Genomic DNA, 16,280 nt, shown 5'->3' with positions numbered 1-16,280 from the left:
ATCCCAGACTCTCCACCGTTGATGTCTGTCATGGTGGTGAAAACATGTGGTTGAGCCAGACGGGTATATGGAATTACTGGTACCTGATAAGTATGGTGCTTAAACATACATTATAATATCGTTCCCTGTAACATAACGTGCTAATTTGGGTACTACCGCAGTTTTATAGTCGTTTGTCTTTTCAAGATATGTTTGTGTATTACTTTTTTCTAGTGAAACTTATAGTGTTTAAAGTAACTGTCTGAAGTGTTGGCATTACATCAAGAGGTGGATATTAACTGCCTTCCCTTTTATGTTTCCAGGAGGACGAAGAGCAGAAGATGCTGAGTAAGTACCTATACGACGAGTGGCTATGACAGCGTGAGCGGTATGTTACTGAACGTAATTAATTTTAATAAGAAATCCTAAAACATAATTCATCGAAAATATTTCAGATATATTTTCAGTGTCTAGTTGTCTGTGATAACATTTTTCCATTCCAAATACCTTCCTTTCCTTACCGATAACGTTTGAATAGTCGAATGTAGACTGTCGCAGACTTTGAACACTTGGGGGAAGGGAAGGAGTCACACTTCACCAACAGATCACAAAGGACATGATCGTAATAAATATAAGGAGAACTTCGGGAGGAAGATCTACCAAGAATTGGAGAGGGTAAGGCGTTAAGTACATCGTAATGGGGATTAATGGGAACAATATAGGTAAAATCATATTGTCCAGTCCACATGCTCTCCCTTTGCAGATGTTAGCGCCAATAAGGCTATAACTTTGATAGATCACTTCGTGAAGAACGAATATGGATGGTCACTAACCTACACTGTAGACAGCGTGGTGAGTCAACATCTGCAATCCTTTAAACTAGACGTGAAATATTACGACCGACACAGATTCAGATGGATAGTGCTAAATGACACTATTAACTTGATGGCCCTGACGGCGCTTGACCAACACACGAACTCGTCGTGTTAATGCCAGGATTTGAGATTCAGTAGCCCACTGACGCGAACTGAGACTTCTGTGAAGAAAGTTTAGCACTTCACACGTCTCGAGAAATACTTTGGGCCGTGGTAGCCTAGTGTACAGTAATTGGGATTGTCGGAGGCTCTACTGCCTAGGCTCTCTTTTCTAGCCCGTATTAAGAAATATTGAGATACGTGGGTTGAGCGAGCTCAGGTAATTGCTTTAGCACATCCAGATACATCTACGCCCATCCCATGATATATAAAGTACGGCAAAATAAAAGTATCACACACCTTCGATATACCTTTTTTATTTAGGAAGAACAAATTATAGAAATTAGGACTAAATGTTTGTTAGTGGAGCTGGAAGAGGAGTTGAATAACAGTAAGTAAGGATAACAGAAGTAATGAAAACACAACCAACGATCGAATGTAATTATAATCAGAAAATATTTCTTCTTGAAGAAGAACATCAAATAATTTAGGATAGGATTTATTGTAAACATTAAGTTAAAGATTCTGGTAGAAGGGTAAGACGTGTTTTAAAAATAAACAAAAAGTGTTCTGTGGGAATCATTCAGCTCTATACGCAGTTTTGTTTACATTATGATGGGATGTAAAGGACCCTATAAAGACTTGCTGAAACTTATAAACGACAGCAAATCTCACTGCATTGAACTAATGGAGGATTTTAATTCATGTATAAAAACAAGAGAATGATTCTTTAGTAATAAATTTTGGGGTTGATATATGAAATAATCGAGGTCATACTGAAAGTTTACCTTCCTCCAACTGGTAGTTCATAAGGGACTACGACCCTGGTTTTATGCACTGAAATGTTACTCCTTTTCGTATCAAATTTCACTCACGTATAAATAACGGCAATCTAAGAAGATTATGAAAATTTTGGAGTGCAAGGACTTTTGTGAAGCGCAACCGAATAAAAAATATGGTGTGTTAGAGATGAGTGGGGTTTAAATAAAATTAACAGAGGCAAAATTGAAATTAGAATCCTCATCGTAGCCTTCATGCTCATCTGGTACTGTACAGGTAACTAAATTGAATCTTATAGATTGAATTTGTGTAAAACAAATGTTTTTGCCATACGTGCCCTACAGTACCTACTAAGCTGAAAAACCGAAGTGGTAGCAGAAATTATCTCGATAATACCGTCTCCACTGCCACGTGTCTCCACTGCTACGTGTGTCTAAGTTACACAGTGACACAGACATATCTGTGTAGCTGAAATTCTTCTTTAATATATTTATAATCTCTGCTTACGGCAGGCGACTTCACTCCAGCTTTGATATCATTAAAATACCGGGGGATGTTTCGAGAAAGTAGCTCTTGAGTGAACGCATGAGCAGGTATGGAAAACTTTAAATGATTAATTCAACAAAGACCAGGAGGAGGACAATGAGTTCACAAAGTACCAGCTGTACCATTCGTAACATAATGATCAATATTCATTTACACGATGAGATACTTGATGTGTCATCACAATTCAGTAGCCCATATATACAAAAGAAGAGAAAGTTGCAGCACATCATTATTAATTCGTGAAACATTGTCTTACGAGAGGAAGAACTTCGAGATAAGTCACTTGAAATCTTGGATAGCTAAATTAGAAATGGATATCGATCACCACGTGTTCGACGCAACGCAAACGAGCAAACGGAAATTCTTCACGCCAAATATGACTGCATAATGTATCACGGGTAGAAAGGTCTCATGTAAATGTAGTGTAAATGTGCAAGCCAGCAACAATCTCACAATAAGCCAGAATCAAGTCACTTAAATGTGTCCATTTCATTATTAGAAGACAAAACGAAAATTGGCACATCCAGTGCTTATGGCAGCAGAAGAGGAAGCAAAGTACCTTTGTGTGCTCGGCCATGGGGTCTTCTGAAAAGAATTCTGTCACCTAACATTCCTATTACCCATCGCAATCAAAACTAGCACCATCCGGCAATATATACGTCGCAGTTTCCTCCCAGGCATGTACTACACTAACAGACAGATAGGTGACTGCATATCTCTGAGGCTGTCAAATGACTATTTGTAGCGCGCATGAACACGTAAAATGAAAGGTTGTCCGCACCAAAACAGACGCCTTTCACTACGATAGTAGAATTTTCCAGGGGGAAGGAAATGATTATCAGGAACACAGTTTCACGAAAGGAAATAAGTAGAAACATTTGGCTACTTCAGCTAGGACTAAAAACTAAACTGACTATTTTTCATCAAACAGTAAAAAAAAGTGCAAGATGTGAGATTCTATGGCAAAGTCAACATGAAGTAAGACGGAATTATGGGAAATAATAATATATTTAAGAACAGACCATGTTAAATTACCCAACTAGATCAGTATCTTGTATAATGGCTGTACACACATAGACGGAAGTTTTTCCTTCTTTTAAGAAAAGTTACTACTCACAGTTGGTAATGACCATGAAGGTCGAAACAGATTGTGTGCAGCCTATTGTGTTTTTCCAGAACGTCTTTTACTGAATCCGTTAAGGCTGTTAGCGACTGCTATCATCAAACCTTTTATAGTAATCGGAATTGTGCGCTATTAGCAAGACTAGTTTTAATATCAATAAATTTGTAAACGTGCATAGAAAACAACGTACCTGCACGTCTCTCACCATTCAACAGGAAAGGACGCCAGAGCGATAAGATACCAGGAAATGACGGTATCCTGAATACTATAAAAATTTAGGAAGCAAATTATAACAGAAGAGATAAATTTTATCAACCTCATACAGTGACGACTGAAATTTTGTATCTGCAATGTATGAATGAGCAATAACACCATAAATACAGAAATATTAAAACTGAATAGTTGAAAATTCATATTTTAAAGATCCATTGCACTTAAGGCGGCGACAGATTGTACTGTAATTTAATGTTTTCTATCGTTCGTTCGTAGAGATAGTAATCTAAAAGTATGATTCATTGTGCAGAACTTAACATTGAACGTTGGTGGAAATTGTTCACGCCTGTTTTAGATCTTGAAAATGCAACATTCTCATGCACCTTGATACAAATATAAATGAAAAAAATTAAAGTGGCTGAAGCTTGAAATTTTGCCTTGATAAACTTGATCCTTTGGAGATAGATACAGTAAAGGAAATGAGACTCTGGCTTGCCTTACTGGTCTGCTTTTCATTGCATCTTCACGTGTATGCAGTGAACATACAGAAGAGCACAGACATTTGTTTACAACTTCAGTAAGTGTAAAACACTGATAAGGCTCGGTACATTCTCCATTCAGTCACCAGAACAAATAGCCACCCCCAACCAATATGAAAACTATTCCGAAACCGAAGGATGATCACAGAGCAAACGGTAGCCGCATGTTGAGAATCGCTAAGAGCTGCGGAAAGAAATAAACCAAGGGCCGTATTGGATTTGGAGACGCCATTATGAATGTAAGGCAATTACTATGTCGGCGGCCGGAATACGGAGCCAAGCAAATGGATGGTGTATGCATCAAGAAAGTGCTTTGGTGACTTGAAGAGATAATAAATGCTAGGGCTACGACGTGATGGAAAGCAGGTGGGTGGCGTTAGAAAACGTGGGTACTTATTATCTCTGACGGTAAAACACCAAAATATCCCAACGTGGCCGGGATATCAGATGGCTAACGTTAGCCATCACGATGTCCTACTTAGTCTTAAATTTTAATGTAAGTTGTTAACATGCGGTAAACAGTAGCGATTATTGTTAAGGTGTAGCTTAGACACACCAATTCATAGAATGACACCCAACGAAAATTATGAAATTGCATTTAGTACGAACGTGGGATAGGGAGTAAAATTCTGGGTAGAAATAATATCAATGACAAGATTCGCGGATACATTGCTACGTTCATTGGAAGCGAGGAAGGGTGCAAGACATATTGAATGAAGTGTGCAATATACCGAGCTCGGAATACGGAGTGAGAGTTAACCGAAGAAAGACGAAAGCGAAGAGGAGTAACAGAAAAGTGATTAGTGATAAATTTAAACGTCAAAATTGGAGACAAGTAGTAAACCAAGTGAAGGAATTCTACTTCGGAACAAAACTAACTAACGGATAGGACATGAAGAAAGGAGGACATAAAAAAGCGGACTAGCATACGCAAAGAGGGCATTTCTGTCCAAAAGAAATCTGCTAGTGCCAAATACAAGCTTTAATGTAAGGAAGAAATTTCTGAGACTGTACATGTGAAACACAGCATTATGTGGAAGTGAATGATGGACTGTGGAAAAACCGGAAAAAAAGGGGAATCGAAGCGTTTGAGATGTGGTGGTATAGAAGGATGCTGGAAAGTAGGTGGAATGGTGAGAAATGAGGAGGTTCTTCGCAGATACATGTGGAAAACGCTAACAAGAAGAAGGGACAGAATAACAACAGCACGTGTAAGACATCAGGGGATACGTTCCATGCATCTAGATGGGGATGTAAAAGGTAAAAATCAAAGAAGAAGATAGAGACTGGAATATATCAAACAACTAGTTGAGGACATAGGATGCAAGTGCTACGCTGAGGTGAAGGGGTTGGCGCAGGACAGGAAACCGTGGCGGGTTGAATCAAACTGGGCAGACCCATAAAAAAAAGAGAAAAGCTAATCTTAATTGGGATAAACAATGCCGTAAGGACTACGAGAACCGGGATGAATGAGAAACAGTAGGGAGAGTAATCACGTGGTTCTGTTTGGTCACAAGAAGAAGATCCTTCGCACATTGGGTGTCAGCAACGCGAGCATGCATGCTTTGCCACAGCATTAGTAACGTTGCGGGAAGAGTAGCAGCGAGGGGGGGCAGCGTCGACTCTTCCCTGCAGTGCTAACACCATTACCCGTGTTTCGTGATATTATGTAAGCCAAGGTGACTCGCTGGCTAATGTTGGCAGCGCTGGAGATAAATCAGTATCTTTCAATTACTGCCGATTTTCTTCATTAGTGGCAGCACCAGTATTTTGGCTCTTCCAATTGGGAACAAACAGTACTGACTGTTGTAAATCAGTACATTACATTACATACGTTACACTTTACTCTTAACCAATAATAAATGTGAGTTATTCTGATTAATAGGCTCTTTCGGGCTTGGTTCAATCCCCTCCTCAGGGAAGTTGAAACTGGCCGTGACATACGTCTAAGCTATCTCCATTGTGCCATCCATTACCTTATACATTTATTTAAATACGTAAAAGAAGGATTAAGTATTTCGACTGTGTTACAGAAACTTTTTGTTGTGACTGTTACAGTGTTGCGCAAGGCATTCCAGATGTTCGCCAAGTCGGGCACCATCGATACCATCAAGATCAGCACCATCTTGAACACCATGGGGCAGCTCTTCGATGACGGAGACTTGCAGGCCATCATTGATGAAGAAGACACAGAGGGTAAGCGCCACTTCCATTGCAATGCACGGAACTCATTGCGTGTCTTACGAAGTTTTTGTTGCACCAGAACATTCTTATACACCAGCATCCAAAATTTTATAACAACCAGGCAATCAGAGTGTATATGTGTGTGGGATATCGGAAGGGAAGCAGAACAGAGTGAAGCTTACTCATAATGCATTTGGTATACAATAAAATCTGAAAATACTCCATTAGAAATCCCTTAGCCGGAGATAAAAATTTCAAAAGAGGTAACAAAATCAGAAAATGTATTCCATAAACAGTTAACAGATGCTTAATACCCTTGGTAGCGATGTACCATGCTCTCTGTGTGGCAGTTCGTGAGCTTCGTTGACAGTCAGTCCCATTCCTAGAAAAGTGCTGAGTGAAGGTCATACCGGGGCGATGACGGGCTGCGGTTTGTCTGCACATGTAGTGCCAGACAAGACCTGTAGACATCAGTACCAAAAGTGTTGACCGTCATCCCGTGTCAAGAGTTTATCTGTAAGATACTGCTCTGCCAGATGATCTCAATAAAACCTGGTTTCATTCTACGTAAAAAGAAAGTGTGCACCGGCTGAAACTTCGAACAGTCGCGCCTAGGGTTGCAGTTCGTCTTCTTTGTACCCAGAGCATTCTAAGAAATCTCCGTCCATTACCAATCCGACGAACCTATCGTCATAACACCGGAATTCCTCCACGTTTAAATGTTGAAGTAACCTCAACTGTGTGTTACTTTATCTAAAATGCTTTATTCATTACATTCACACAACTGGTCAATTATGGTCTAACATTCGGGATGGAGGAGAAGAGAGCCATTATGTTCTAGAGCGGAAAAATAGAACCCGATTATGACTTTATACCAAGATCCAGTATCTGTTGATGCAGAATGACATTTATTTCATTTGGTATCACATTAAAAACTTTACAATGTAACTTGTAAATAATTGCATGGTACCTGAACATAATCAGAAGACCGAAACCGATAGTAAAAAAAAAGTTTGCATCTCTTACTTGTTTGAAATAAGACGCTTTCAAGATACTTATGAGCTAAGGGGTACCACCTGCACTAAATATATTTGGCTTAATACGCCATTTTCAAGTGCGGTATACACACATCAAAAGAAGTTTTGCATCACCTCCGTTCCGAGAGTTCCGGAACTTGTACAGAAAATTGGAATAGAGGCCAACATAAACATCATCTCCGCCCTATTTACTGCTCATGAAAACCACACATTGCATGTTGTACCGCCATACAGCGAGACCTTCAGAGGCGGTGGTCCAGATTGCTGTACACACCGATACCGCTAATACACAGTAGCACGTCCTCTTGCATTGTCCCACTCCTCAACGGCGATTCGGAGTAGATCTATCAGGGTGGTTGGTGGGTCACGTCGTCCATAAGCAGCCCTTTTCAATCTATCCCGCCGCGCGGGATTAGCCTAGCGGTCTAAGGCACTGCAGTCATGGACTGTGCGGCTGGTCCCGGCGGAGGTTCGAGTCCTCCCTCGGGCATGGGTGTGTGTGTTTGTCCTTTGGCTAATTTAGGTTAAGTAGTGTGTAAGCTTAGGGACTGATGAACTTAGGAGTTAAGTCCCATAAGACTTCACACACATTTGAATTTGAACAATCTATCCCAGGCATGTTCGATAGGGTTCATGTCTGGAGAACATGCTGGTCACTCTAGTCGAGCGATGTCGTTATCCTGAAGGAAGTCATTCACAAGATGTGCACGATGGGGGGCGCAAATTCTGGTCCATGAAGACGAATGCCTGGCCAATATGTTGCCGATATGGTTGCACTGTCGGTTGGAGGATGGCACTCGCGTATCGTACAGCCGTTACGGCGCCTTCCATGACTACCAGAGGCGTACGTCGGCCGGACATAATGCCACCCCAAAACTGCAGGGAATCTCCACCTTGCTGCACTCGCTGGACAGTGTGTCTAAGGCGTTCAACCGGGTTGCATCCAAACGCGTCTCCGACGATTGTCTGGTTGAAGGCATATGTGACACCACCATCGGTGAAGATAACGTGATGCCAGTCCTGAGTGGTCCATTCGGCATGTTGGGCCCATCTGTACCGTGCTGTATGGTGTCGTGGTGTTGGACCCCGCCATGGACATTGGGAGTGAAGTTGCGCATCATGCAGCCTATTGCGCACAGTTTGAGCCGTAACACGATGTCCTATGGCTGCACAAAAAGCATTATTCAACATGGTGGCGTTGCTGTCAGGGTTCCTCCGAGACATAATTCGTAGGTAGCGGTTATCCACTGCAGTAGTAGCCCTTGGGCGGCCTGAGCGAGGTATGTCATCGACAGTTCCTGTCTCTTTGTATCTCCTCCATGTCAGAACAACATCGCTTTGGGTCGCTCCGAGACACCCGGACACTTCCCTTGTTGAGAGTCGTTCCTGGCACGAAGTAACAATGCGGACGCGATCGGGCCGAGGTATTGACCGTCTAGGCATGGTTGAAGTACAGCTAACACGAGCCGTGTACCTCCTTCCTGGTGGAGTGACTGCAACTGATAGGCTGTTCGACCGCCTCCGTCTAATAGGCGCTGCTCATGCAGGTTGTTTACATCTTTGGGCGGGTTTAGTGACATATCTGAACAGCCAAAGGGACTGTGTCTGTGATACAATATGCACAGTCAACGTCCATCTTCAGGAGTTCTGGGAACCGGGGTGTTGAAAACTTTTTTTGAAGTGTGTGTAAGCACGAACTTCGAAGGGTTGTAGAGGGTACCTTCAGGAACAAATTGAGATAGGAATTCATGTCTTGAAACGTCATTAATCTAGTTTGCATCATTCCTACCAGATGAGAATTATATCCAGAACGATGAGCCATCGCTGTAAACAGTCCTTAAGATGGGAGTATAAGGGCCGGAAACCGATCGTGGTGTGTTAAATAAAATAATCTTACAACTGTAGCGGTATTTTTAACCTCTCCCTCTTCGTATTAGATACACGTGCTGTCGCATGCATACCAATAACATGAAAGGCGACTTTTAGTGAACTGCTTTCACTTTCACTCTGTAACGAGCTAATAGAGACCATGCGATCCTTACACTAAAATATTCAGAAAATGTAGCCGAAAAATTTCCGAAATTTTGCCGCTAGAGTTCATAGTCTTTTTTTGAGGCGAACAAACACAGCGGAGACAGCCCTCGTTACAGTTTTCTCCGCCCAGACGTTGGCAGACTATAGCCAGCAGCCGGCCAGACTAGAGCAGCGTTACGAGCCAGCGAGCTGACAGCCGTCCGTCCACGCGGTGTCCGCACTGCACAGCCGCAGGGCGGCCGCGCTCGTTAAATAAGCTCCGGGCCGGCCCGCGTATTGTGGCCTCGCCTCGGCGGCCGCTGTCACGGATGACGGATGGCGCTCTGTTTGGCAGCCGTCCGCCGCATTCCGGGGGCAAATATAAATCCCAGCGCCGACGCCGACGCCGCTGCGCTGACAGACGCCTCTCACCTTCTGCCCCTGCCGTCCCCCCTTCTTTTTTTAACCATCTTTTCCTGCGCTGAGGACGCCGGCACTCTGCTATGCCACCACGCGTCGGCCGTGGGTAATGGTGTAGCACCCGTTTGTGGGATGGAGGTGCCTTCGTTGTGTATTATACTGAATCGCAACCAAATGTTGCGGAACGTCAGCGCTCGGCGACATATCTCTGGCACAGCCCAGCAGGTGTTTTCCATTCACAATGGCCTATTATTCGCTCCATTTCAAACTTTTCAACTCCTAATTACTCTGTTCTTTCGCAGAAATGTCTTAATGTTTTAAATTCCCTAACATTGCGACAAGGAAAATAATGCGCTATTATAATATTTATGGCACCAAATAGCTACTACCGATGTCATTTGACCTGTGTCCGCCCCCGGTAGCTGAGTGATGCGGGCACGGTAGCTCAGCGTGTTCGGTCAGAGGGTTAGCTGCCCTCTGTAATAAAAAAAAAAAAAACTGAGTGAATGGATCATTAACGAACTTCAACGGGCGTCAGGTGACGTCCGCCACGAATAATTGAAACGAAGAATAACGAACAAAATGAGATTACAAAAAAAAAAAAAAAGTGGTCAGCGCGACAGACTGTCAATCCTAAGGGCCCGGGTTCGATTCCCTACACTGGGTCGGAGATTTTCTCTGCTCAGGGACTGGGTGTTGTGTTATCCTAATCATCATCATTTCATCCCCATCGACGCGCCAGTCGCCGAAGTGGCGTCAAATCGAAAGATTTGCACCAGGCGAGCGATCTCCCAGACGGGAAGCCCTCGTCACACGCTGATAATTAAATTTGACCTGTTCGGATGAATCTAGCCACCTTCGGGCAACAGGCATTCTGGAGACACTGATAATGCTTGTGATAAGACTGTAACTTCTCAAGCACCTGTCTTCACCGCTGTTAAAGCCCCGATGAGGACTATGTTTGTGAATTATGTTTACAAATACGCTAATTGATTTTTGTTGTTTAAGAATGCCTTGAACACGCACAAGGAGTGGACAAAATACGGGAACACTAAGATTCATCACATTATCGTGCTTAATAGGGTGGTGGCATAAAAAAAAATTTCCAGTCGTTTTGCAATGGATAAATACAGATCCTGTGTGGTTTTCAAGAGAATCGTATGCCGTACTTCCTGCAAAATAGTATCAAGCTCGAGTAACGATGATGGACGTGCACGGCGATCACCCTTCTCTCCAAACTAGACCACAAAGGCTGAATAATATTGATATCTGGTCATTGTGGTGGCCAGAAGAGACACGACAATTCATCTTCGTGCTCACAAAACCAGTCCTGGACGATGTGAGCTGCGTGAACAGGGGCTAGTGTATTGTTGGAACACAGCAACACCATTGGGGAACAAATATTTTACCATGAACTGAGCAGTGAAAATGACAGCCCAATCATTGGCAGTAATGTGACCCTGCATAGTAAAGATGTGGCCAATGGAATACTACAATATGGCTGCCCAAATCATTGCTGAACCCTCGTCATGTTTCACTCTTCCGAAGTAAACTCGGGCAGAAGTTGGGAACTGTGTGAAGCAACACACATTCGACCAAATAATTTTTCGTCCATTGATTCATAGTCCATGATGGATGATGATGATGATTGGTTTGTGGGGCGCTCAACTGGGCGGTTATCAGCGCCCGTACAAATTCCCAGTCTTTACTCCGTCCAATCTTACCACTTTCACGAATGATGATGAAGTGATGAGGACAACACAAACACACAGTCCCCGGGCGGAGAAAATCCCCAATCCGGCAGGGAATCGAACCCGGAACACCGTGATCCAGAGGCTGCAACGCTAGCCACTAGTCCACGAGCTGCGGACACCATAGTCCAGGTTTTATGGCTTGGGGACCACGTTTCCCTGTTACTGGCATTTGCATCACCGATGAATAATTTTGGGATTCCAACTCGACCTGCATTTCCCAGCTTACGAAGCTTAGTTCGTGTTGATTTTGTGCTGACAGCGGTCGATACTTCGTGTCGTACTCTTTCTTTTTCGTCACAGTCCTCATCGGTGACCGTCTGTCACGATGACTCAACACACACTTTCATCCGCGTTGTTACTAAGCGAATGATGTTTTTCTGCTTTTCCTGAATCTGTTACTAATCTTCGTCTGCTTCGGTTACGGAAATACCCACCACACGAGTACCAACAATTTCCCCACCTTCGAATTCACTTAGCTCCGACATAATGCACTCACAACCAGACAGACCACTGTTCTGACCACGACTGACACTTGTACCGTGTTCAGGAGATTGCAGAGGTGCCGTTCGCGGCAAATAGAACAGCGCAACCTCCAGCTAGTACATGCATTTATGTTGAAGCAAGAATTACTCGCATTGTTTCCCTATTTCGTCCAACCACTGTGACTCCAATTATAAATCCAATATAGACTGATAACTACCTACCAAAGGACACCAAAAAGAAAGTTACACACTATTATGACTAGCCAAGTGACTTCTATTGAATGGTACAATACACTTTAAATACGCTACTGGCCATTAAAATTGCTACACCACGAAGATGACGTGCTACAGGCGCGAAATATAACCGACAGGAAGAAGATGAAAATGACTAGCTTTTCAGAACATTCACACAAGGTTCGCACCGGTGGCGACACCTACAACGTGCTGACATGAGGAAGGTTTCCAACCGATTTCTCATACACAAACAGCAGCTGACCGGCGTTGCCTGGTGAAACGTTGTTCAAAAATGGTTCAAATGGCTCTGAGCACTATGCGACTTAACTTCTGAGGTCATCAGTCGCCTAGAACTTAGAACTACTTAAACCTAACTAACCTAAGGACATCACACACATCCATGCCCGAGGCAGGATTCGAACCTGCGACCGTAGCGGTCGCTCGGCTCCAGACTGTAGCGCCCAGAACCGCACGGCTACTTCGGCTGGCGAAACGTTGTTGTTATGCCTCGTGTAAGGAGTATAAATGCGTACCATCACGTTTCCTACTTTGATAAAAGTTGGATTGCAGCCTATCGCGATTGCGGTTTATCGCATCGCTACATTGCTGCTCGTATTGGTCGAGATCCAATGACTGTTAGCAGAATATGGAATCGGTGGGTTCAGGAGGGTAATACGGAATGCCATGCTGGATCCCAACGGCCTCGTATCACTAGCAGTCGAGATGACAGGCATCTTATCTGCATGGCTGTAATCGCTCGTGCAGCCACGTCTCGATCCCTGAGTCAACAGATGGGGACGTTTGCAAGACAACAACCATCTGCACGTACAGTTCGACGACGTTTGCAGCAGCATGGACTATCAGCTCGAAGACAATGGCTGCGGTAACTCTTGACGCTGCATCACAGACACGAGCGCCTCCGATGGTGTCCTCAACGACGAACCTGGGTGCACTAATGGCATGACGTCTTTTTTTCGGATGAATCCAGGTTCTGTTTACAGCATCATGATGGTTTGGCGACATCGCTGTGAACGCACATTGAAAGCGTGTATTCGTCATCGCCATACTGGCGTGATGGTATGGGGTGCCATTGGTTACACGTCTCGGTCACCTCTTGTTCTCATTGACGGCACTTTGAACAGTGGACGTTATATTTCAGATGTGTTACGACCCGTGGCTCTACTCTCCATTCGATCCCTGCGAAACCCTACATTTCAGCAGGTTAATGCACGACGGCATGTTGCAGGTCCTGTTCGGGCCATTCTGCATACAGAAAATGTTCGACTGGTGCCCTGGCCAGCACATTCTCCAGATCTGTCACCAACTGAAAACGTCTGGTCAATGGTGGCCGAGCAACTGGCTCGTCACAATACGCCAGTCACTACTCTTGATGAACTGTGGTATCGTGTTGAAGCTGCACGGGCAGCTGTACCTGTACACGCCATCCAAGCTCTGTTTGACTCAACGCCCAGGCCGTTATTACGGCCAGAGGTGGCTGTTCTGGGTACTGATTTCTGAGGCTCTATGCACCCAAATTGCGTGAAAATGTAATCACATGTCAGTTCTAGTATAATATATTTGTTCAATGAATACCCTTTTACCATCTGCATTTCTTCTTGGTGTAGCAATTTTAATGGCCAGTAGTGTAGTCATGACACTATTTTTAAACATAGTCACCAAGTCTCTGTAAATAAGGTCGGGTTGTCTAGTAATAGTTGAATTCCTCTACGATAGAGATCCGATCCTTGCTCAGAAAGCCATTCGAGAGCCGTTGTGTGTCTCATCTTCGGAAAACCTGCGATTGCTGCGAATTAGTTTCTCGACTGCCTGGAAATTATCCTTTTTAGTCGATGTCCACGACCTTCGTTCCTGATCAAAATCGCCCAGCTCTGTGCGGCCTTGGTCAAATTCTAGGATACATTTCACTATATCTGTATGTAGTCGATTCACCACCAGAATGTCATGGTGAATGTGTGTGCGCTTTAGACGTTTTGCCTACAAGAGCCGTACTGTCCCGTGTAATCCAACTTTGGTGTAATTTTCCAGCTGCCTCGCTACTTCACTTCCATACTACGATACACGTGTTATATGTACAGCAGCTGAACTGTGTCTCCAAGAAATCGGGAACGTTTTATCTGTTCTGGCAACGCGCCACTAATGTTGCGCAGTATTCATAGCATGGTACCTCATGAGTAACTTACGTTTTGGTCCCCTCGTATTATAATACGGAATTCAGTACGGCCAATTACTTCCTGTCATAGGCATTACGTGTAGATTGCAAGTCTTGGAATGGAGAACTGCTGACAAGGAACACCGTCCATTTCCCTAAGCTCACTGGCGTTAAGGAAAACGCGAATTTCGATAAATCCACTGTGACGTAGAAAGAATTACAGGAGGCCTCGCGGGGTAGCCGTGCGGTCTGAGGTGTCTTGTCACGGTCCGCGTGGTTGCCCCCGTCGGTGGTTCGAGTCCTCCCTCAGGCATGGGTCTGTGTGTTGCCCATAGCGTAAGTTAGTTTAAGTTAGGGTAAGCAGTGTGTAAGGTTAGGGACTGATGAACTAAGCAGTTTGGTCCTATATGATCTTCGCCCACCACAAAAAATAATTACGGGAACAGCCTTCTAAAAGTGTGTGACACTGCCAGTCTTACATCAGTTTTAAGCTGTTGTCCAGACCGTTTGCCATTTCAGCTTATCCGCAGTGTAATTCTTATTTAAAAGACAAATCCATTTAGGCTAATACTGTCCAGGAGTTGTGCACTGTTTCCCCCAGGAAAGACCCCACATCTCCATCACGAAGTTGCCAACATGATATCAATGTTCAGATCAACATACGTATCTGAGAGACATTTTTCTACTATGGAACTAAATAAGTCACGATTATGTGGTCACGTGAGTGACGATATTTTGTAAAACTGTCTTCATCTGCCCATCTGCTGACAGTCTGTGCGTTATAGATTTTAATATGTCTTCAGCACACCAAAAATAATTAAATATTAACAATTTACTCTGTATGTGATCTGTGTTGTTGAGAAATATGAAACAAATCCGCCTGTGATTTGCGAAGCTTTCGCAGTTTCCGCCCCTTCCCCCTCTTCCCGCTCAGACAGCGTGACGTGGCAGACGGGGAAGCGTAGAGCAGGAAGTATACGCTTTGGTGAGACAGAGAGGCTGGCAAGCGTGCAGGCGAGCAGAGTTGTTGGCCTTCCCTGGCCAACGAAGTCAACTACCTAGGCCTACATCTACATCTGCATGGATACTCTGCAAATGACATTTAAGTGCCTGGTAGAGGGTTCATCGAATCACCTTCACAATTCTCCATTATTCCAATCTCATATAGCGCGCGGAAAGAATGAACACCTGTATCTTTCCGTACGAGCTCTGATTTCCCTTATTTTATCTTGGTGATCGTTCCTCCCTATGTAGGTCGGTGTCAACAAAATATTTTCACATTCGGAGGAGAAAGTTGGTGATTGGAATTTCGTGAGAAGATTGCGTCGTAACGAAAAACGCCTTTCTTTTAATGACGTCCATCCCAAATCCTGTATCATTTCTGTGACACTCTCTCCCATATTTTACGATAATACAAAACGTGCTGCCTTTCTTTGAACTTTTTCGATGTACTCCATCAGTCCTATCTGGTAAGGATCCCACACCTCGCAGTAGTAATCCAAAAGAGGACGAACAAGCGTAGTGTAGGCAGTCTCCTTGTAGGTCTGTTACATTTTCTTTCTAAGTGTCCTGCCAATAAAACGCAGTCTATGGATAGCCTTCCCCACAACATTTTATATGCGTTCCTTCCAATTTAATTTGTTCGTTATTGTAATACCTAGGTATTTAGTTGAATTTACGGCTTTTAGATTAGACTGACTTATCGTGTAACCGAAGTTTGACGATTTCCTTTTAGCACTCATGTGGATGACCTCGCACTTTTCGTTATTTAGGGTCAACTGTCACTTCTCGCACCATTCAGATATCTGTTCTAAATCGTTTTGCAGTTTGTT

At 43.7% G+C, this 16,280-nt stretch overlaps 1 protein-coding gene across 1 annotated transcript in view; it reads left to right on the top strand.

The window, feature by feature from the left end:
* Window positions 1–16,280, top strand: part of LOC126161445 (troponin C) — a 58,659-nt gene that overhangs the window by 25,483 nt on the left and 16,896 nt on the right. The window contains exons 2-3 of the mRNA XM_049917260.1: window positions 303–327; window positions 6,213–6,350. Of these exons, the coding sequence (XP_049773217.1) occupies window positions 303–327; window positions 6,213–6,350 (163 nt within the window). The remainder of the gene's footprint in view (window positions 1–302; window positions 328–6,212; window positions 6,351–16,280) is intronic.

Source organism: Schistocerca cancellata, chromosome 2, assembly GCF_023864275.1.
Source record: "Schistocerca cancellata isolate TAMUIC-IGC-003103 chromosome 2, iqSchCanc2.1, whole genome shotgun sequence".
Lineage (NCBI taxonomy): Eukaryota > Metazoa > Arthropoda > Insecta > Orthoptera > Acrididae > Schistocerca > Schistocerca cancellata.
The sequence above is the reverse complement of the archived record's forward strand: the minus strand, read 5'-3'. Positions and strand labels throughout refer to the sequence as shown.